General features: G+C 37.5%; 1 protein-coding gene across 1 annotated transcript in view; it reads right to left on the reverse strand.

Moving 5' to 3' along the window:
- Nucleotides 1-798: 798 nt before the first annotated feature.
- The window catches only part of LOC131029527 (uncharacterized), a 262,593-nt gene continuing 238,770 nt past the window's right edge, over nucleotides 799-24,621 (reverse strand). Inside the window, exons 7-8 of the mRNA XM_057960031.2 lie at nucleotides 2,048-2,113; nucleotides 799-1,912 (exon numbers count right to left, since the gene is read on the reverse strand). Of these exons, the coding sequence (XP_057816014.1) occupies nucleotides 1,469-1,912; nucleotides 2,048-2,113 (510 nt within the window). The 3' untranslated portion in view covers nucleotides 799-1,468. The remainder of the gene's footprint in view (nucleotides 1,913-2,047; nucleotides 2,114-24,621) is intronic.

Below are 24,621 nucleotides of genomic sequence, written 5' to 3' on the forward strand. Positions count from 1 at the left end.
ATTGTTTAAATCTAGCTAATAGCCATTTTTATTGTTTAAATCTACAAAATGATCTTTAAGCATGGGTGATGGCACTAGTAGAACACTAATTTAATTTTTTTTTAAATCATTTACTATGAAAAAAGATTGTTGTTAACACCTATACCATACAACTAAGAACCATGGATCCATTAGTGCAATAGAATTGTGAATTTTTTACGAGGTATACCAATGCATTTCTAAAATATTGACAATGATAAACACTGGTCTCTAAAACGTGTTTTTGAAGAGGCAATTTGATAGGCACTAGAGGATGATTGTATTAATCGCTACTGATTAACTCTTCACTCGTACCAATTTTTAAATAAACCCAAAGACAATAATTCTCTCAACTTATCCAAGTAGGCAGCAAATCTTAACTATACACAATTGCTTACATTGGAAAAAGTAGACGCGAACTTTTTTTATACTGTACTTGCTACTCGCTCCCATATGTTCAAATAGAAGCCTCAAAGAAATAGTAAAATAGATTGTGGAACAAAGGGGCCCATACGTTCTTTCATTCTCTTCTAGTGCAGAGTGCTTGAATTCAATGCAGGTTAAGCTTCACACCGAAGCACTGAAACAAAAACTAAGAACTCAAATTTTAACCTCGAAGCATACTCATCCTTCAGTTTCAAAATCCTTAAAGCTTTATACAAACTCTCAACAAGTCTACAATCATGAAAGATGGAGTATCAGCCATTAGTGAAAGTCCTTATAAGAATCTGACATCCTCAAATAAGAAAGCACAGAATAATTGCAATACTTTCAACAAACTTTAAAGAAAATAAATCCTAGGATTACATTCCTTGACAAAACATCACATCCTCGTATGCTCGATATTAGAATTGGCAGGCTCCAATGAATTCTTGTTAGTCCAAGGCCATATTATAATGAGCATGGCAGCTAAAAGGGACAACTAAGCTGAAGCCTGTTAACTCTGAGGCATGTCACACAATGCTAATCAGGTCTATCTGAAAACGCAGAACACAACCAATCCCAAATATACTATGTGGAAATTCCATATTTGCCAGCATTATCATGATATCTGTATAAAATGAAAAAATACACTTATTCCATCAACTAATTTTCCGGGCAATGCTCAATTTTAGATATGCCAGAGTGCATAACCATTCTAAGATATGCAGAATTTATACAAAAAATGATGGAATATCATGCGCATCTATACCCAAGAAGACTAATGTAACACCCCAAATTTGAGTTGGATGGAAACAGACCTTAGATCAGATAACAGAACTTTCTTTTCGAGTGAGAATAACTGTGCTATCTTCTCCTTATAAAACAGTGGTTAGTGTACTGATCAGGTCAGCCAAAAGAGAATTTTGCTAGTCTTATCTCTGCTTTTTTCAGAATTCCTGAACCTCTAACAAAGTTAAGGCTACACATGCATACATTTTACAAGGTTGTCAATACAAAAACCTGGGATCTAGTTTCTTCCAAAAAAAGAAAGTATAGTTTGTTGTCCATCTTTTGTCACATTGCTTTTGCTCTTTTTCTTTTGCACTTCAGTGAAGGGAGAACTATGCTCCTCCAAGGGATCTAGGGATGATCTGTGTTTCCCAGATTGATACTCTTGAGAAACAAGCTGGTTATCATTATCTGTCTTATCAAAGAGCCTTTTTGCACCACACTGTTCCAAGAGGTGCTCTTCTTTTATTGAAGGCAGCACTTCCTTGTTTGGTTCTTTGTCTGGTTCAATCGCAGCAAGCAAAGCTTTCTGTTCTTCAATGCTTAAATCATCTGCAGAAATATCTGATTGGTCTTCAACAGCCTCGGCATTACAGATTTCACCAGCAGACAATTTTGCAGGAGTACTGTGTCTTAAAAATAGCTCTGCGATTGAATTTTTTTTTTCAGGTTTCAAGACAAGCTGTCAAGATAATCAATATTATGTTTTCAGCACTTTACTCAAAAAATTCGTAAAACATCTTTAAAAAAAAAAAATACCTCGTGAACGATGCTTTTTAAATGTGCTGATCAGATTTAAGTATCAAGTAAGAATTACCTCTTTAACGCATTCTGGCCCATCAAATTGGATTCTACCCATTGCAGGAGTCACCGGATACCACACCTGTAATTAAATTAATTTGTAATACTTATTGCTGGAGACTAACATGCAACAAGAAAAGCAAGAAATTGGAATCGACAAATATGAAATATGACAACTATGGCCAGTTTAGAATTCAAAGGAGAAAAACATAGACGGGATGCAAATCTATTTCTCTATTGTAGAATAAAACTTTCACTAGTTCTAGATACGATACGCAAAATACAATTACTCTTTGGAATCTTGGATGTAAAGATAAGGTTAGTTGCTTTCTGAGTGCGTCGATATCTTTGGAGTTGCCAAATGACAACTAACCGTTTGAATGGTTTTATGACTGATTAAAAAAAAGTAATCAAACATACTTTTAATTTATATCAAATAGACATGAGGTGTATCACAAAATGTTGATGCTTATGAGGGTCCACCTGGCCATATACCTGCACAGCATACCATTAGTACAGATGTTTGAGGGTATACAACTCAATGTCATCTGCATGGATTGTCCCACAATTTAGTTTAACTTATGAGCATAGCTTCCCAATAGCTTTTAATATTATAGTTAAAGTTCTACTCTAGCAGATTTTGATCAATACTGATTTCTAAGACTTTCTTCAGTTGAAAATGTATTAACCGTTCAATTTGAGGTGTGAACAGTATTATTTCCTCCACTGGCGTGTTTTCTATGTCATCCATTTTACTATCATCGCCTTCCCATTGCAGCAAGTACTTTCCAATCAAAATTGTAATTCCTGCTTCATAATCATTTTGTTATTTCCATTGGAATGAGTTAAGCCTTTGCTGCTACCGTCTATTTTTTCCATTGTTAACCTTGATATGAGTCTAAATGCAAATAATGAATATAGACATTTGGCTTGACCAATAAACAATATGTCAAAAGACTCTGAAATAAATACCTAGATGATTATGCTAAGTTAGTCAGTTGGCAGGACCAGCCACATAAAATCGGGATATCCTTAAAATGTCCATGGCCATTGTCATCATAAACTACAAAACAGTGTAATGTCTGATTGGCTTAGTCAGTGACACTGGCGAGCCATAACTGGTGTTTCACAAGAATCACACTCTCTACATATAAACCATGATGTTGTCTGTATCAAGGTCCTATGCATGTTTTATGTTTATTGTTTCTGAGGTATCCTTGTAGAAACCATCTACAAGATTCATCAACTGTAGCAGACATCTGAACTGAGTTCCATAGATCACATATTTGGATATTCCTGATAATGCATTAGTAGCCTCTGCAAGATAAGACTCCTAACTCAGTAATCTCCTATATTCTGTTTACTCATTTCATGCTTATCAGACTATAACATTGGTCACAATTATGATATTGATATTGGATTAGATTGACGACATGCTTAACTATGTTAAGCATCAATCTATAAAGCTATCCGGGCTATTAACCCGATAGCATATTAATGTCGATTCATATCGGCATTAATATGCTATCGGGGTATTAACCCGATAGCATATAATGCTAACAATTATTGTTTATGTTAATCCATATGCTTTGATACCGATTCATAATCGGGTATGTTTAAGCACTATTATCATTAACATATCAATCGATATGATTAAGCACTATTATCATCAGCGATGATACCGATTCATTATCAGGCATGTTATAAACGCTGTTATCATTAAAGATACCGATGCATTATCGGGTATGATTGAAGCACCGATTAGTTATGAATTGGGTGTTGTTAGTAGGGGTCACGACCAAGTGACATCTTGGTAAAGACATGTCCGATCAAGGTGCCACTTGATCGTGGCCACCCTACTATTTATACATCATTCCAATCAAAGGAGATGACATTGAAATCGATACATGTTCATTCTCCTTACCTGCAGTAAAAAGAAAGATAACAATATTAGTGTCATTGACATAATATCAAATTGAAATACACCATCTTGCATATAACTTGTCCATTAAATTGGAAATTCCAATATATTTACATGGTATCAGAGCCAAGTTGATCGAACTTGAGGCTATTTAATTTCGTGAAACAAATTTAAAGAACAAGGTTATATACTACATCACATTTCTTCAAATGGCCAGTGCTATCAGATTCGAAGACAGACTCGGAGGTGGCGATGATTTTTCAGCCTGGAAATTCAGAATTCAAATGATCTTAAAGGAGAACAAAGTGGATTCGTTTGTTCAAACTAAAAACGATCAACCTGAAAATGAACCTGACAAAACAGCATGGATTGAGGGAAATGAAAAGGCAATAAAAATAATAGTTGATGGGGTGAGAAACAACATAATGCCCATCATAAGAAAACATCAGACAGCCTATAAAATGTTCAAAGCTCTTGAAAGCACATTTGAGATATCAAATGCAAGTCGAACTCTAGCACTAAAACGAGAAATAAATCATATCACCATGAACAAAGGGGAGACAATCAACGCCTACTTTATGCGGATATCAGTTCTAAAAGATGAACTTGCAACTCTGGACTACGAGATCCAAAGCAAAGAGCTAACATTCATTGCTTTAGATGGGTTGCCTAGTGGATGGAGCACATTCGTCCAAGGCATCAGTGCAAGGTCTAAATATCCCAAATTTGAAAGATTAGGGGATGACTGTCTCCAAGAGGAATCAAGATTGAACAAAATAGGAATGAAACACAAGAATATAGATGAAGACCTGCAAGTTCTAAACACCAACTCCACCAAGCAAAACAAGAAAAGGCAGTTTAGAAAGAGAAAAGGTTGTCAAGGCAAGAACACTTCAAAGAAGGACTTATCTCACATTCAATGTTACAAATGTGATCAGTTCGGACACTTTGTTGCAAAATGCCCAGAAAGAACCAAGAAACATGCTACATTTGTCAAAGCAGGGAAGACTAAAGGGGAAGATGATTCTGGGAAATACGTATTCTACTCAGCACTCACAAGTCAAGCTTCTAACAAAATCAACTCATGGGTGATTGACAGTGGTTCATCTAGGCACATCACTGGGTTTAGAGAAGCACTTGATTCCATGACAGAGGAGAGTGATGAGGACGTAACCATCGGAGATGACTCCACATATCCAGTCAAAGGAGTAGGAACCTGCACCAATTGAAGACAGGCATAACCTTATAGCTTGAAGGAGTACTATATGTCCCCGGCATCAAAAGAAACCTAGTTTCTATATCAGCATTGGAAGATAAAGGATACAGAGTGACGTTCATGGACAACAAAGTATTGGCCTGGCCAAAGAACTCCTCCATCAAGAAGGCAAAGACCATTGGACAGAGACAGGGCTATTTGTATGAGTTGTGCACGGAAACCAATCTAGCTCTAATCCATGAAGCCACTAATGCAAATGAAGTTTGGCATAGAAGATTAGGCCATCTGAATTTTAGGGCTTTATCTTCAGTGGGAAACCTTGTCACGGGTCTACCCAAATTAAAGCAAGATCATTCAGGGGCATGCAAAGGATGTGCCCTAGGTAAGAATACCAAAGGTGCATTCCAAAATAGTACTAGGAAAACTAGCAAAATTCTAGAATTAGTTCATTCTGATGTATGTGGACCTATGTCCGTATCCTCTCTAGGGGGATTCTTGTATTATGTAATATTTGTTGATGACTACTCTAGGAAGACTTGGATCTACTTTCTGAAAAGTGAAGAATCAGAAGAGATCCTCTCTAGGTTTAAAGAATTTAAATCACTAACTAAAAACCACTTAGGAAACAAAATTAAAACCCTAAGAACCGACAATGGGGGGGAATACACATCAGATTCATTCAAAGAATTTTGTAGAGATAATGGGATTAAGAGGGAGCTTACTATACCTTATAACCCCCAACAAAATGGGGTAGCGGAAAGGAAAAATAGGACTATAGTTGAAGCTGCCAAAGCCATGATACTAGATCAAAACCTTAACACTAATCTCTGGGCTAAAGCTTCCAGCACCGCTGTGTATATACAGAACAGGTGCCCTCACTCCCATCTTGAGGACAAAACTCCTGAGGAAGTATTCACTAAGATTAAGTCTGATATTAGTCACCTTAGGATATTTGGATGTCCTGTCTATATCCATATACCTAAAGAAAAGAGACTAAAACTAGAACCTTCTGGAAAAAGAGGATTGCTTGTAGGATATAGTGAAACCTCCAAAGCCTACAGAATCTATGTACCTGGTCAAAGAAATATTGAACTAAGTAGGGATGTAATATTTGAAGAAGACCTGTACAACCTTAAGATTTCGCAATGGAAAGGAGCAGGTTCATCGAAAACAACATATGCAGGTTCCCGTCGACATCTGGAAGGGCTCCCCTTCCGCAGAGCAACGGCTGGCAGCAAGTAAAAAGTAGGAGGACAATCAGAGAGGAAAGAAGGAAGGAGAAGGCGGGACTAAACACGGAGGAAATTTGGGCAATACCGATTACAACTAGGGTCCCTGTATTTGCAACTAATGCGAACAGGGTGCCATTAGGGTTAAGAAACAGCGAATGGCCACACCTAGGTATGCAAGGAAAACATGCAGAAGGTTTTATAAAACCTTCCAGAGTCAGGGAACCTATCTCATGGAGAAATAGCAACGATATTGAAGAAAAGAGAACAAAAACATGGGCCGAACAGGTAATGCAAAGGAAAAAACAGGTCTAGATAAACACGAACCAGCCTAAGCCGAAACCGGACATAATTACAAGCACCAATACAGAGCTAAGGGATTTTTGTGAGAAACACGGGCTATTCACCAAATGGGAAGGCAAAGGACAATCTTCATCAGACATTGCAGAATGGTGGAGAAAGGAATATCGCGGGAAGGTAAGTATAACCGCCCTAAATAATAATTACATCTTTATAGAATGTTATGATAAGTCTTTGAAAACCAGCTTGTTGGAAGGAAAACAAGTTTTCTACAAGGGTATGAATTTCAAATTTATAAACTGGAGACCTAAGTTTGATACGAATAAGCATAGATTTAGAACAGAATCCAGATGGATAGTCATTTACAATATCCCGGTAGAATTAATGCATGTCAAGATTTTAGCAGAAATAGGCAATAAATTGGGAAGATTTGTAGCCCTAGAAAAGAACTGGACAGATAACTCAGATATTAAAATCTTAATTGAGATAGAACGAAATAAAAAGGATTTAAACAGTATATCTATTAACACAATAGATGGATATTACAATTTAAGCCCAAAATGGTTTAATGGTAGAACACCAAATGAAATTTGGGATGTAAACCCTAATGAGGGCAAAAATCAGGCAAGGAAAACAATAATAAGTAAAAAGATAGATAACAGGAGCATGATTCAAATGAACAATAACTTAGATGGAAATACCAACACGAAGGCACAACCGGGTGAAATACAGAAAAATTCCAAAACAATCAATGAGAAGGAGATCTCCATTAGGCAGGAAAAAGATGAAATTCAGAAAGAATTTGATAAGATCATGGACAACCTGATGGGAAACTTTGCAGAAGAATTAGCTAAAGAAGTAATGGAAAAAGATAAGACAGTAGAAAACACCAACCTGGAAGGAGATCTTAATAACAGAATGGTGACAATTCAATAAGAGGAAATGGAGAATAAAAAGGACGAAGAGATGCTAGATATGCAAAATATAGAAAATCTCTCACCTGTAGTAAAGGGGCTGAGTGAAGAAGAGGAAAGAAATTACATAATCAGAGAACTAATCAATATGAGGGAAGAAGAAAGAGATGGGGAATTAATGGAAAAACAAAAAGAATCCCCAAATAAGGGAATAATGATGACAGATGAAGACAAAGAATCCCCAGATTATGGCAAATCTAATACCAACAAAAGGGGAAGAAAATCTTTTTTAGAAATGAGATTGCGGGATGGGGAAGCAAAGGGGCAAACCAAAATAACAAATCTATTTGGGCCAATAAAGAACCCACCAACCCCCAACCTGGAATAAAAATAATAACATGGAACGTAAGGGGTCTAGGAGCCCCTAGTAAGCAACGCTTAATCAAGCGTAGCTTAAAAAGAGCAGACATAGACGTCCTCATGATTCAAGAAACAAAATTAAATAAGGAGGACATGAAAAAATTTTGTAAAAACTTATACCAATGGCAAATGGAAGCAACGGATTCCATTGGGGCATCAGGAGGATTGGCACTATTATGGAAAAAAAACACAATAACATATACAAATTATGCAAAGATGCAGCATTGGATGGCAGGGAAAATTAGAGCAATAAAAAGAGGCATAGAATTCATAATCATCAACGTTTATGGGCCAATAGTAACAGAAATGAAGAGAAAAGTTTGGTTGGAAATAAACCAGTTTTTAGCAGATCTAGCCGAACCCCATTACATTATTGGGGGCGATTTCAACACAATTCTACACCAATCTGAAAAAACTGGAGGAACAAAGACTATGAATCAATCACAGAAAGACTTCAGAGAATGGGTAGATAACAATTATCTATTAGAAATAAAAACAGATAAGTGTTCACACACATGGAATAATAGAAGGTCAAGTTACTCTAACATCTCGGAAATTCTAGACAGATTCTTCTTCAAAGGAGATTTGATCACCTTTCAAGCAGAAATTAAAGCCTCAGTACTACCATGGTCAGGATCAGATCACTTCCCAGTGAGATTGGAATTAATTGGGGAAGACAAAATCAGTGGGAGACCATTCAAATTTGAAAATATGTGGCTTAAACACGAAGATTTTCTTCCGAATATTCAAGAATGGTGGTCAGAAAATAAATGCCAAGGATCAAAAATGTTTAGAGTAATATCAAAATTAAAAAAAATAAAACACAAATTACTAGATTGGAACAAGGAAAAGTTTAAGAACATCTTTGAGGAAAAGCTAAGAATTGAAAAAGAACTGGAAACTGTTAACGCAGTAGTTATAGAAAAGGGAATGGATCAAATTCTATATGAAACAGAAAAAAAACTTCTGGGGGAATATGAGGACATTCTCAGCAAAGAAGAAATTTACTGGAAACAAAAAGCCAGAGAAACATGGCTAAATGAGGGGGATAAAAATACTAAATTCTTCCACAATAGCACTAAGATAAGGAGGGCAATGCACAGAATTACACAAATAACCAATGAGGAAAACCAGATTATCACAGATCAAAAAATGATCGTGAAAGATGCAATTCAATATTTTAGAAATATGTTAAACAACTGGGAATATTCAGACCTATCACATAATAGGGATATGATCAGAAACATACCGAAACTTATTTCAGAAGAAGATAATCAAATGTTAAACGCAGAAATAACCAAGGAAGAAGTAAAGCAAGCATTATCACAATTTCATGGGGAAAAAGCACCTGGACCAGATGGCTTCCCTGCCAATTTTTACCAGAAATGTTGGCATATCATAGGAGATGAGGTGTCGGAGGCAATAGAAGCATCTAGAAATGCAGGAAATTTTCCAAAAGAAATAAATAGTACATTTCTAGCCCTCTTACCTAAAAAAGAAAATCCATCAAGATGGGAGGAATTCAGACCCATATCATTATGTAATATGACATACAAATTAGTAACGAAAATTATGGCAAATAGACTGAAAAAATTACTACCAATCATAATCTTTGAAGAACAAACAGGCTTTGTTCCAAACAGATCAATTTTAGATGGAATAATAATTGTGCAAGAAGCGATCCACTCTATACAAAAACAAAAATGTCCTAACATGCTAATTAAACTTGATATAAGGAAAGCATACGATAAAGTGGACTGGTACTTTCTATGTAGTTGCATGAAGGCTTTCGGATTTAACAAACAATGGATCAATTGGGTATATAGATGCATATCTAGCCCTCAATATTCAATATTGATAAACGGAAAGCCGGAAGGATACTTTAAAGCTACTAGGGGCCTAAGACAAGGGGATCCAATATCTCCCTTCTTATTCATCATAATGTCAGAAGCCTTGGGAAGAGCCTTTAATGCATCAAGAATGGAAGGTAGGATGCAAGGCATACGGATAACAAAAGGAATAGACCCATGCACACATCAACAATTTGCAGATGACACAATGTTATTAGGAAAAGGGAACCTTAAAGAGGCCAGGGAGATAAAAAAAATTCTACATTCATATGGAAAGGCATCCGGAGAAATAGTAAACAATGCAAAATCAGAAATATACTGTTTTAATATGCATACACTGGAACAGAACAAGATAGCAAAGTTGTTGGGGTATAAGATTGGAAATTTACCTTGCACATATTTGGGGATACCAATAGATAAAGGAACAAGAACCACCAAGTTATGGTCTCAACTTATAGAACGTATCAAGAAGAGATTATCATCCTGGAAAGGACTATGGTTGACAGGGGCTGGGAGATTAACACTGATTAAATCAGTTTTAGCGGCAGTTCCCATCTATATGCTTTCCTGTATACAATTATCCAATGGAATACATAAGAATATTGATCAGATTATCAGGAATTTTTACTGGCAAGGAACAGATAACAAAAATAAACTAAAACTAATTGGATGGGACAAAATATGTAAGGAAAAGGAGGATGGGGGCACGGGAGTGAGAAATTTAATATGGCAGAATAGGGCTTTAGGGGCAAAATTAATCTGGAAAATATATACTTCTTCTGAAGATAAATGGGCAAAAATTTTAAGGAATAAATACTTGGTGTCCAATCAAAAAGAAGCAATTTTTAGGGAAAGACAATTACCAAAAGGGTCAAGAATATGGAACTTTATAAAAGACTGTAGACCAGATATAAGCAAACATATAGCATGGGATATACATAATGGAAAATCTGCATTATTTTGGGAGGACTCATGGGGAGACCAACCACCGATAGATGCGTTGATGGACACCTCTATGATCAAGGTACAAATGAAGAAGGAATGGGGAGAACAAGTTAAGGACTATATAACCCTTGACACAAACTCGGTTCTTGGATGGAAATGGAAAGAGATGAGCACATTTATGTCTGAAATCAAATACCAAGAACTTCAAAAGATACTGTCACATAGAATGTTTATCATAAGAGAAGGGGAGGATGTATTAATATGGACAGAATCCAGAGATGGACAATATAATTGTAGGGATGGTTTCAAGAGCATATACAAAGCGGAAAAAGTCAACAAAGAACATATACCTACCATATTATGTTGGAATAAATTCTGTCTACCAAAAGCGGGCTTCTTTACATGGGCTGCAATACAGAAAAAGGTACTCACAGCAGAACAATTTAAAAAAAGGGGATATGAGGGGCCATCGATATGCTTTTTATGTAAGAAAGAAGAGGAAACAAGTGATCATATCTTTTTGACATGCAAATACACGCAGTGTTGCTGGTATTGGTTAATGGAAAAACTAGGATGGTCAGGAGCTATTAGCTCTTCCCTGTTGGAATGGTGTACATATTGGCCAATCATAAAGAAGAATAGTTTGTTCCACAACCTATGGATTTGCAGTCCATCCATTCTAATATGGGAAGTTTGGAAAGAAAGGAATAGGAGGATATTCCAAGAAGAGGAAATGCCAGTGGAGAAACTCATATTAAAAATAGAAGTAGCAATAGTTGAATTAGCCAATAACAAAAATATGAATATACCATCATATGGGAAAACATTTACAGAATGGGCTAACTTCATTAGGAAACAATGGGATGGGATAAAAATCCCACTTTTTTTTGGTAAAGAAAGAAATAATAAAGAAGAAACAAGAAAAACATGCAAATGGCAACTGCCAAAGAATGGATGGGTCAAATTAAACTTCGATGGAGCATCCAGAGGTAACCCTGGAATGGCAGGGGCTGGATGCATAATTCATTCAGACAAGGGAGAATGTATTGGATCTAAAGCCATACATTTGGGCAAGGTTACCAATAATACTGCAGAAATCCTGAGTCTTATCGAAGGATTAAACATGTGTAAAGAATTAGGTATAACTAAGTTAGAAATTGAAGGAGATTCTGCAATAATTATAAATGCTATTAGGAAGAAAGAAACACCGAACTGGAAGCTCAATGGCATGCTTGAAAAAGCATTAGAAATACTAGACAATTTCGAAGATTACACTGTAAATCATATTTACAGGGAAGCTAACAGGGCAGCGGATGAATTAGCTAATTTAGGGGCAGACGGAATAAACAAGAAGATAATCAATATAACTGAATATAAGGACAAAAGATGACTGAAACATTTGTTCTGTTAAGCTCACTTCAAATTTTGACAGGATTTGCAATTCCGGGCAACAGACTTAGCATAAATACGGGACATATTTGTGTGGTTTTTTCAAAAATCTTTTTTGGGATGAATAGATTATATATGGATATATATAAAGACATATTACTTATAACAAGGTGTGTTCTGTTAATAAGTAGGATTCTCATCATAATAGGCTGGTTATTGTGATAGGCAGAATAGGTGGGTAAAAAGAAACTCAGATTCCGTAACCCTAGAAATCATTTTTACGCTAACTTTTTTAATGGTTATCTATGTTATGAGATGTATGGTTTATGGATCAGGGAAATATGTGAAAGAAACGGAAATGGCTTTGGTAGTGTTGTGACCATTTCACACATCGCCCCATCGCAAATGGGGACCCCCTCTTTTTGCTTGTTTTTCGCTCGTTTTCGCTTTCGTTTTTAGGGTTTTGTTAGTCAGTTGGTTGTCTGGATTTAGGGCCAAGCCTTAGGGTTTTAAAATTTTGCCTTTTCAAGCCAAAATCCAGTTGTTTTTGAGAGCTTTTGAGCTTCTTTTCTAGAATGCAATTTTTGAATGCAATAAATTCGCCAAAGTGATCTAATTTTCAATTGGAATGTTCATGCAGAGCTTAAATTTGTCTAAGTGTTGACCGTCAATGTGAATTTTTGTCCGATTGAATATTTTGACCAAATTTTGACCTTTTTGAATTTTGATCCTGGGCATTGGAATTGATTTGTTTTCGCCTCGTGAAGTGTTAAAATGTGAAAAATCTTGTTATTTTGGCCTGTAGGAGCAAAATCGCTCCTGTCCCTCGGCGAAGGACGGGAGCTCATTTTCAAATACCTCATCATCCTTGCAGAGTCCAGACAAATTTCACGTTTGAAGTGATGGAGAACGGCGAGATCTTTCCATTGAATATAAATTGAAGATTTTCGTGAGCACAGAAATGCCTCCAGGAGGAAAATCGCTCCTGTCCCTCAGTGAAGGACCGGAGCTACAATTCAAATTTCGCCTTGTCCTTGCAAGATTTCGAGAGCTTAATGATTTGAGGACGTCCAAGGGAGGATGCTTTGCCAAATGAATATAATTTGATATGCAAAAACGAAGGAAAATGACCTATATTGACTAAATCGCTCCTATCCCTCTCCAAGGGACCAGGGCGAAGTACCTTGTAGCTCTCGTCCCTCTCCCAGGGACCAGAGCGATTTCTTTCATTTTGCAAAATCCAGACAAGGGTCAAGGCAAGTTTACGTTCAAAAACAAAGGAGAACATGAGATGAACGCATTGAATATAAATTGAAGATTTTTGGGACGTCCATACCAGTGTTAAATGCCCAGTTCGCTCCTGTCCCTCAGGAAGGGACCAGAGCGATTTTTGATATAATTGCTTTTCTTGCAAAGTTACAAATGATGTCAAGGCATGAACGAATAGAGGGAAGAAGGACGAGTCTGTTGAATATAAACTTGGAACCTGGCAAAGTGAGATAGTGGCCACAAGGGAAGGATCGCTCCTGTCCCTCTCCAAGGGACCAGGGCGATACAATGATGATAATACTCCCCACGCAAGTTCAAGGTCGTTCCTCCAAAGTTCAAGGTCGACACAAGTCAAGACAAGGTGGCGAGGGACATTTCAAGGCGTCTTCACCATGCGCAAACACTCAAGGGACGTTAAAATGAAGAAATTGACACCATATAACATAGATCGCTCCTGTCCCCCTCCAAGGGACCAGGGCGATGTTAGATGTATTGATCATTTTGAGCAAGATTTACGTAAGGACAAGATTTCGCAAGGTCTTAGAGGGTCCACGGAAAGGTAGAAAGGTGATGCAACAAGATTTCAAACGTTAAATAATCACCAAAATGGACCTAGGGATCATATCGCTCCTGTCCCTCTCCAAGGGACCAGGGCGATTTGCTTTGGATTCCTTGTTTGTTTCAAGTTCAAGCTAAGTCAAGACGTCCTAAGATTGCATATGGTCCAAGGCACCGTTTGAAGATAATTCGCAAGGGTTTTGAACGTCTAAACATCGCCAAATAATGTAAAGGCCTCACATCGCTCCTGTCCTTTGGACAAGGACCAAGGCGATACTATCAAAACACCCACGTTCCTTCAAAGATCAAGGCGAAGCGAGGATAAGCAAGGTAAGGGACGACGTTTGAAGGACATTGCAAAAGAGATCGAAGTTTAAAAGTACACCAAGATAAAGGAGAAATGATGGATCGCTCCTGTCCCTCTCCAAGGGACAAGGGCGATGGTCCCTTTAATACGTCCAAACACATAATGAAGACAAATGGAATAAGCGCGAAAGGAATGAGCATAGATATCGTTCGCCCTACAATGGAAGTTCGAAGGTCAAAGATGAACGTGAAGACATGGAGATCGCTCCTGTCCCTCTCCAAGGGACAAGGGCGATGTTAGGCGAAACACATGATATTCTTTGAAAATCACGTTAAGACAAGGACGCATAAGGTTTTAAATGGCATCTGGAAGATGATACAAGGAAAGGATCGTACCAAAATGGAGAATTTCAAGCAAAAACCTTAGGATCGCTCCTGTCCCTCTCCAAGGGACCAGGCGATAATGGTCATAAGATGCACTTGCTCGCACAAGAAAGAAATTCAAATTCGAAGGACCACCAGATGATCGATTTGGAACGTGGAAATGAAGGAGTTGAACGTTGAAAACGCAAGAATCAAGACCAAAATCATGGATCGCTCCTGTCCCTCTCCAAGGGACCAGAGCGATGAGGTACGTCCCTTTATTTTCATATTTTTGGCGCCAAATTAAACAATTCAAATTTCCTTAAATGCTAAATCGATTTAAAAATTGAAAATCCTATTTAAATTGGCATTTAATATGGCGTTAAACATTTATTAATTATTTCGCCTTGATTAAAATCGAAATTTGCAAATTTAAAAAAAACGCAAGGCATTAATTGTTAATTAATTAATAAAAAATCGAATTGGAGCGCTTATATATGGAGGTCGGCCTTGTTATTTAATTTAAAAATCATTTAAAAATCGTTTGAAATTGTTATATTTTATCAAGTCGGCCTAAGGGGTGGAGGATGAACGCGCTATATATAAGGGGTGAGAGATTTCATTTTCTACATCATTATTTTACCTTCCTTCATGCGAATTGAGAAGAGGCGAATGTAGTGCGAGTTTCATTCATCCAAGGGTGGCGCGCTAAGTTATCAAAAGGTGGTGCGATTTCAAACCAAAGGTGGCGCTAGTATCATCTTGTGTGGAGTGCGAAGTGTGTTTGAGGAGGTGCGAATTCCATCCAAGGTGGCATAAGCAATCAAAAGGTGGTACGAATTTGAAGACCACACCAAGTGCGAGCTTGAGGATACATTAAGGCGAATTTGCTAAGGACTTGGAGACCACGCCAAAGTGCGAATTTGAAGATCCATTTGAGACCACGTCCAAGGCGATAATTGAAGATCACATTCTCTCCAGAGGTGGCGAAGTCAATTTTGAGGAGATCATATTGAAGATTATCTTATACCTCAAATTTTGCCTAGGCAAATTTTGTTTTTGCATTCTAGAGTTAGCTCTCTATCGAGGTATGGCGATTTAATTATTATTGCTTTATTCATTCATCGTCATATTTCAAATTTTGAAATTTTGAGTTGTGATATCTCTTAGCTCAATCGTTGTATTTTAGGAAATGATAACTCTAGAGACTTATCATGAGGTTTCCTAAAATTTATCTCTCTTATTTACGTTATTTATTGCAAAATCTATTTCTTATAATGAAATATTGTGTAGGTATGGCGACCCCAAAGGCGGGAGCATCCACCAGCCGCTCGGCTCTCATCAAAGAAGATCAGAAGACCGAAGAGGTGGAGACCAAGATCGTGTCGAAGTGGAGCAACATTGGAGATACCAACTTGGGGAACTTTAGCACGAAGAAGTTCCGGGAGGTCCCTTACATCGGCAAGCCATCACCTGTCGCCCGGAGAATTATAGAGAGTGGCATCATCAAGGCGGCCGGTTTTCCTCCAGCTATTCAGTGCCACGAGTTGATGATCGAGTGTGCCCGTCACTACAATCCACAGTCCAGGACAATTGTGTCCAACGAAGGAAACACTTTGGCGTACCTTTCAGAGGAAGCCATAAGTGAAGCCTTCCATCTTCCAGAGCACAGGGACATGATATACAAGAGCATTGAAGGAGCCAGATCAGTGTACGATGATGATCCAGATGCTTGCCTAAGCATAATCAACAAGAACTGGCTACTTAAGAGTCGTCCCCGTCTGAGCAAAGTACCGAACACACCACACAGGATTGATTTCCAGGAGGAGTACAGAGATTTGATTACCATGCTCAACAGAGTTACAGGAGCACCTCATGCCTTCTATTTTGAGAAATGGATGTTTTATTTCATCCAGGTGATTGTTCAAGGAAAGGGTACAATACATTGGGCTAGGATAATTAGCCATTGCTTGGACGTATAGTTGAGGAGACTCAGGGCTACTAAGTCCTTCCACATGAGTTCATACGTCATCTATGCCTTAATCAGGAGCGTTGAGTACGCAGGACTACCTCACAGAGGAGTGATTGGAAGAGGACCCGGCGAGGTCAGAGTTTGTGAATCTTATACCTACTTGCATCATCCACCAGGGAAGAACTACAAGTTAATCAATGATACTTTCACGATGAACATTACAAGGACGTTGCAAGGAGGGATTCACAACAGATTATCTCAGGATGCCCAGGAATTCATCAAGAGGTACGGTGCTTGGTTCATTCAGTTTCCCAAGTTCACTTACATTAGAGTGTATGGATGTCCTTTACCTCCATACATGTTGCCGAGGTACCCGACAGATAGAATTGTGTTACTTGAAGTAACAAGGCAGTTGGCAGCATATGTGAAGGCATTCAGACACAGACATCAGAATGGAGTTCAGGTACCTATTATTTTGGGTAATTCAGTTGAGGTATGTCCTAATGTCTTAGCCATGGATGACGCAGAGAAGGAATTAGCCTTGTATCCTTTTTCATCTTTTGCTTGGAGGAATAGTTTTGATCCACATGGACACTTAGAGGAGACGGTCGGTAGAAGATTTAGACATAAATACCAGATTGAAGATTTTATGATGAATCTCCTAGATGATCTTGAAGTGAAACGTAAGATACATTCTAGATTGCCTTTGGATTTCATCAGGAAATGTAAGATTTACAGAGTAGCCGACCAAGCTCAGGACAACGGCAGGCACATCCAATCTTCATATGATAGAGAAAGCAAAACAATAAGTTTGAATTGGAATGAGCCCGAGGCCGTGGATTTAGATGATTTGATGGCACCAGTCTTGTCTTGTACTCGCAGATGGGTAGACGTTCAACATCAGAAGTTGAGAGAACAAGGCATAGCTATGTCTTTTACTTTGGAAGAAAAGCCAGCCGAAGATGGAGCCAGTGTTAGTGAAGGCAATCCTAATCCTAGGAATTCAGGTGAAGGTAACCTTCGATGTGCCAGTGAGGGCAATCTCCATTCGAGAGGTTCGAAGAGAAAGGAAAGATCAGAAAAGAAAGAGCCTTCCAAGAAAAAGCAAGGTGCCAACAAAGATCAAACACCAGGTACTTCTTCCAGACCAGAAGATAGAACAGTTCGAGTGGAAGAGTCCATGGAATCGATGGTACAGAATGGCAGACAGGAGGAAGAACAGGCACAACATGTTTCATCCGATGGATCTCTCCAAGACTATGATTTAGATAATGATAATGAAGTAGCATCTCCTCCCAGACAAGAAGAAATAGTACATAAAGAGATTCAAGTTCAAGAGACAAGATCGAATATCCCAGATTGGTTGAAGGAAAGATTGACTAAGGTGATCGTAATTGAGGACGAGGACAGTGCAATTGATTTAGAGAGCCTCGTGGGACGTTCACATATGACAACAGAGAAGAAGAAAGCTACAAAGATGTCCAAGATGATTCGAGATGAGACTGGATCTAGAAAACTACAGATAGCTACACCGGCAGCAGACAAATATGAGGGTGAGATCTTAGCAGAAGACTATCATATATAGACTATTGAGTTAGGACCATCCACAGCAGAGCAGACTTTAGATGATGCCACCGACACATTTGAGGCATTGAAGGACAAGTTTAGAGAAGAAGTAGAAAAGAATAGAAAGCTTGAGAAAGAGGTCGGTGCATGGAGGACATATTTCAGTCACATCAATGAACCTTTGGGACGTCAGGATCCAGTTAGATCACCATTGCAGGCATTGCCCCTTCAATCAATCAATGAAGCAGAAAGATTCGGGAACCTAGTCCAGCGTACATGTAGTTGGATGGATAGATCTCACACGGTGGCCATTGAGTTTGTTACAAGGATGTCGAAGATCACCCATCAGGCTATCCAAGTTCTTGAGATTATTCACAGATTGATGGCAACAGTAGCTGCATTTGCCCATACCAAGGACGTTGTCATCCCTGTCTTGAAAGTTATAAGACACACATCCAGAAGAATTTTAGCACAAGAGAGGATCTTAGAAGGTGATTCTCACAGTTTGTTTCAGTGGTCAACCTTACTCCATATAAAGAGTGTTCTCTTTGAGGACATCAGTGTTAGATGTGGTCAAGTTGAGGAGGTGATCAATCCGATCCAGGACAGAGTATTTGAGGTATTTCGTACCATTCTTGGCAGAAGGATCGAGGTCGAGACAGATGTGGATTTACAAGAATTTGAGGATAGAATCAAGATCATCTTTCGCAAGGACGCAGATGTTACAGATGAGCAGTATGATCAGATGTATGCCACCATGCTCCTGATTGATAGAACAAAGGAACTTGAACCTACTTGGGACACAGCTCTTCTAGATGCATTTGATCAGGTTATCCACTTAGAAGAGAGTATCAAGAATCTTCCCGAGATTCCAATCACAGAAATCGAAGGAATCGTGACAAAATTCATTGCATATGCTAAAAAAGAGAATTGGAAAGGGAATAAGATTCTAGATGAAAGGTTGTTACAGATGACATGACATCTTGTTTCTCATTGGCTGATACCTCCTAGATTTTTGTGCCGAATTTAATATTTGGCTATGTATTTAATATTTTGCAGTAAAAGGAGGTCATTTGTAACAAACCCTAATTAGGGTTTAGGTGTCATGATCTTGTCCATTGATTTACTTTCAATCTGGACCTTTCATTGTAACTGGGGATGCTATTTATACCCCCATTTTTCATTTCATTTGATAATAGAAAAATAGTGAATAAGTGTGAGAGATAATAGTTGATGTAATAGAGAGATTAGAGTTAGAAGCAATTTTTATTTTGTAGCAAGATTGAGTCTTGAAGAGAGAAATTCAAGCAATTGTTGTATATGATGACTTGGAAATCAATAAAATATTGAAGTTATGGTGTTTTGTTGCAAATTTCTTAAGTTATCTTCATGGTTGTTGGATGTACTTGAATCACGCTCAATCAAAGTAGTTTGTTAATTTGAAAGACTAAGTGTGAGATTTGATATTTGGTAGGATTCGCTATCCAAACCACTAGCTTCTTGCTGATTGTAGGAACGCCTTGCGTGGTCGACTGGAAAACATTTTGAGTCCTTAACCTTCAAGCATTTTCGCATCTAGGATATGTACCTTCGTAATAGTGTCCTTGGTCTTTGATGCATTGAACACCATTATTACCTTAGAAGATCGCACTAATTTCAATTGAGTTGTTATCTTATGGCAAAATTGAAGTTGGTTGAGTCTTGCCAAATCTCATTCATGCTAAGTCGTTCATAAGGTTAGGCTAGATTAGACTTACTTAAACCCTGTCCTTTTTCCATTTTTTTTGAAAGTTCCTTTTAGATTAGTAGAATCTTCGAACCTTTGAATCCGTAAGACGCCTTGGAGGAAACAGCAAATCACATCATACCACTAAAAAAGCTTGTCCACACGTGGAGACCCCACTAAAAGAACCTTGGAGTCCACCTAACTGATCCTTTTTGCAGATCTTCAGCAGTTAGAGACTATTTTCTCAAGAGAGGATAAGATGCCTGTCGGTATTTTATTCTGTGTATGATTGTGTACAAAATACACGTCAACAGGTAGATATATAGATGGAGGAATAAAAATGAATACAGAGAAAATTACGAATTTGTCACTCTGTTTTTTCATACATATATGTAGATATATATGCAGACTGGCAAACTTACACAGAAGAATGTATAAAGTTTATACATATGAATGACGGCTTCAACTAAAGGGCAGCAATAAGAAATGGATGGTGATAGAATATACATACACAGAAATGAATAGAAAGGCATATAAATGTAAGTAGGATGTATACTGGTATGTGAAATTGAAATTTGAGCATTTAATTTCATAAATATATAAAGATACATATGCAGAAATATATGACAGATATGCAATATATATGGATATATTAATGCATATGCATATTTATATATATATGCTTGATGAATTATCTATACTGATATGGCAGAATATGCAGAAACAGATTTATATGTTTCAATCCAAGAATATGAACATGGCTATAATGTATTTGGTCATGAAAGAAGTAGCAGATTTAAGGATATTATGTTGATGCTAACCATCCTTAGCTGGTTGAATTGTAGCCTGGCTAATCTCTTATTTAGACACATACTTAAATAAAGGGGTGTCTAGATAAGGGTTTGCAAGGCTATAATCTCACTATAAGGGATGGAAAGTCAGAAATAATTATTATATGATCTCTAAAATGATTTGGTTTGCATTTGCTACTAACTAGCTGGTGGAGATATATGCAGTGAACTTTACAGGTCAAGGGAGAGGATGGAAGATAAAGATCATAACACTAGTGATTTCGCCAAAACAGACTGAACAGAGCTCACAAAGGAAGATGGATAGAAAAGATGTATAAAAATTAAGTGAAAACTGACATGTATCTATAAAATTGTATGTAGCCTCAATGGAGGAATTGTAAATTGTACAGACACTTTGTAATATCTGATCCCGTAAGGGATCTGGGCGAGACCGGAGGTTTTCTTATCTCCATTCTTTCCTACCGGTGCCCACACCGAATGGAGATGTAATTTTATGATAATAAAAATAAATTTGGCTTCAGCCTTTTATCGAAAAAAAAAAAAATATTTGAAGAAGACCTGGCTTTCAAAAGAGCCCAGAACTTCATAGAACCTGAAATCTATGTACCTACCTCTAACTTAGATGAAAATCCTGCCCCTGAGTTTCAGAGGGAGAATCTAGATGAAACTGAAAATAAAAATGAAAACACAGCTAGAAATCTCAAGAAAAGACCACTATGGGCCACCAAAACTGTAGAAGAAGCTTAGAGGTTTGCTGCTCCTTCTGGAACCTTCAAAGAAAGCAAAAGACCTAATAAATTTACTAGCTATGTTGCTCTTATGAATGACCTATCTAAAAACGAACCTGACAATGTAACAGATGCCCTTAAACATCAAGTATGGAAGGATGCTATGTCTAAAGAGTATCAATCCATAATGAAAAATGATGTATGGGAAATTGTCCCTAGACCAACTAAGAAGTTTGTTGTTTCTTCTAGATGGCTCTTCAAGATCAAACATGCAGCAGATGTCAGCATTGAAAAATATAAGGCAAGATTTGTAGCCAGAGGTTTTTCTCAAAAAGAAGGGATAGACTATGAAGAAACATTTGCTCCTGTAGCTAGATATACCTCAGTAAGAGCTATACTAGCCATTGCAGCAGCAAAGGGATGGAAGGTACATCAAATGGATGTAAAGACAGCTTTTCTTAATGGAGAGATATCTGAAGAAGTATACCTAGAGCAACCTGAAGGGTTTGAGATCCATCATGCAGAATCTCATGTGTGCAGACTCAAGAAAACTCTATATGGGCTCAAACAAGCTCCCAAGGCCTGGTATGAAAGAATTGACACATATCTATCAACACTAGGCTTCTCTAAAAATGAAGCAGATCCTAATCTCTACTACAAACAGAATAAAGGTGATATGCTAATAATGATTTTATATGTTGATGATTTATTAATCACAAGAGAGGATCATCTTATAAATCAATGCAAGAAAGAGCTATCCAAAGAATTTGATATGAAGGACTTGGGATTCCTTCATTATTTCCTAGGGTTGGAAGTATGGCAGAATCCTGACAATATTGTGCTAAACCAAGGCAAGTATACATTAGATATCCTGAAGAGATTTGGAATGCTCAACTGTAGACCTATGACCGCTCCAATAGAAACCAATCTTCATAAACTTAAAGAAGCAGCAACAGAATCACCTTCTACTGACCCCACTCTATAAAGGCAAATGATTGGGTCTCTTATGTATCTAGTAAACACAAAACCAGATATCTACTGTGCAGTAAATGCCTTGAGTCAGTTTATGTGTGAGCCAAAAGAGATACACCTGGTAGCAATAAAACACATTATGAGATATTTACAAGGCACCTTAAACCTTGGTCTCAAGTATAAGAAAATTGATCTTAATCTACACGGATTCTCAGATTTGGATTGGGCTGGAAGTGTGACTGATCGGAAAAGCACCTCTGGGTGCTGCTTCAGTCTAGGATCAGCCATGATATCCTGGATCAGCAGAAAGCAGTCTTCTGTAGCGCAAAGTTCCACCGAGGCTGAATACATTGCAGCCTCCATGGCTGCCCGAGAAGCAGTGTGGCTTAGAAAGTTGCTTGTGGGATTGTTTGGCAATCCGATGAAACCTACTATCATCCATTGCGACAATCAAAGTTGCATAAACCTTTCAGTGAATCCAGTGTTCCATGATAGATCCAAACATATTGAGATCCCATACCATTATGTACGAAACACGGTAGACAAAAATGTGATCAAATTAGAATATGTTAGTACAGGAGATCAGACTGCAGATATTCTGACCAAACAACTTTCCAGAGTGAAGGTTGATTACTTCAAAAAGGGTTTAGGTATGATAGAAAGGAAATCTGCTTTGTAAATAAGATGTTGAAAATGTAAACTTCTTTTGTCATGTTAGGACATTCTGGGTTTTACCCCCTGTGCTCATATCTAAGAGGTGACGATCTCTCAGATTATGAACACTTGTATGCAGACATCATAAGGTGACGATCTTACGATTCTCAAACCAATTATCATGTTGGATCTTTGGTATGTCATGGATGTGCCATGATGTTGTTGTGATAAAACATTTGTATGAAATGTTTGTGCACATATCACAACCTGGATAAGATGAGAATTTAACCATCCTCATATGTTTATCCTCAGTATTGCGTGTTTAGGCAATACTGATATCACATGTTTAGGTGATATCTTGTCATAATAAAATGATGAATCTATTATATCACATAGATTGTTGGTACCCTATGTCACATACTTAGGATAATGTTTTATGTTTGTATCCTATGTTCTGATGGTACTTCATATTATATGTATAGATGATATATATTCTTGGAGACTGACATTTTGAAAAAGAAATGTGATGCAGGTTACCTTATCTTCCAAAAGCTAAGAGGGAGTGTTAATGCATTAGTAGCCTCTGCAAGATAAGACTCTCCTAACTCAGTAATCTCCTATATTCTGTTTACTCATTTCATGCTTATCAGACTATAACATTGGTCACAATTATGATATTGATATTGGATTAGATTGACGACATGCTTAACTATGTTAAGCATCAATCTATAAAGCTATCCGGGCTATTAACCCGATAGCATATTAATGTCGATTCATATCGGCATTAATATACTATCAGGGTATTAACCCGATAGCATATAATGCTAACAATTATTGTTTATGTTAATCCATATGCTTTGATACCGATTCATAATCGGGTATGTTTTATATATCTGCAACAGTTAACAAAAGACATATGATATCGATCGGATATGTTTAAGCGCTATTATCATTAACATATCAATCAATATGATTAAGCACTATTATCATCAGCGATAATACCGATTCATCATCGGGCATGTTATACACGTTGTTATCATTAAAGATACCGATGCATTATCGGGTATGATTGAAGCACCGATTAGTTATGAATTGGGTGTTGTTAGTAGGGGTCACGACCAAGTGACATCTTGGTCGGACATGTCTAAAAGACATGTCCGATCAAGGTGCCACTTGATCGTGGCCACCCTACTATTTATACATCATTCCAATCAAAGGAGATGACATTGAAATCGATACATGTTCATTCTCCTTACCTGCAGTAAAAAGAAAGATAACAATATTAGTGTCATTGACATAATATCAAATTGAAATACACCATCCTGCATATAACTTGTCCATTAAATTGGAAATTACAATACATTTACAATTCCTTCATAAGTAATACAAACATACCATGTCGGATAATGGGTATAGAAAATTGTATTCTATATATGTGATTATGTAAGGGGAAGAATGTGTTGTGTATATATCATGCATT

The sequence above is a fragment of the Cryptomeria japonica genome, chromosome 5 (assembly GCF_030272615.1).
Source record: "Cryptomeria japonica chromosome 5, Sugi_1.0, whole genome shotgun sequence".
Taxonomy (NCBI): domain Eukaryota; kingdom Viridiplantae; phylum Streptophyta; class Pinopsida; order Cupressales; family Cupressaceae; genus Cryptomeria; species Cryptomeria japonica.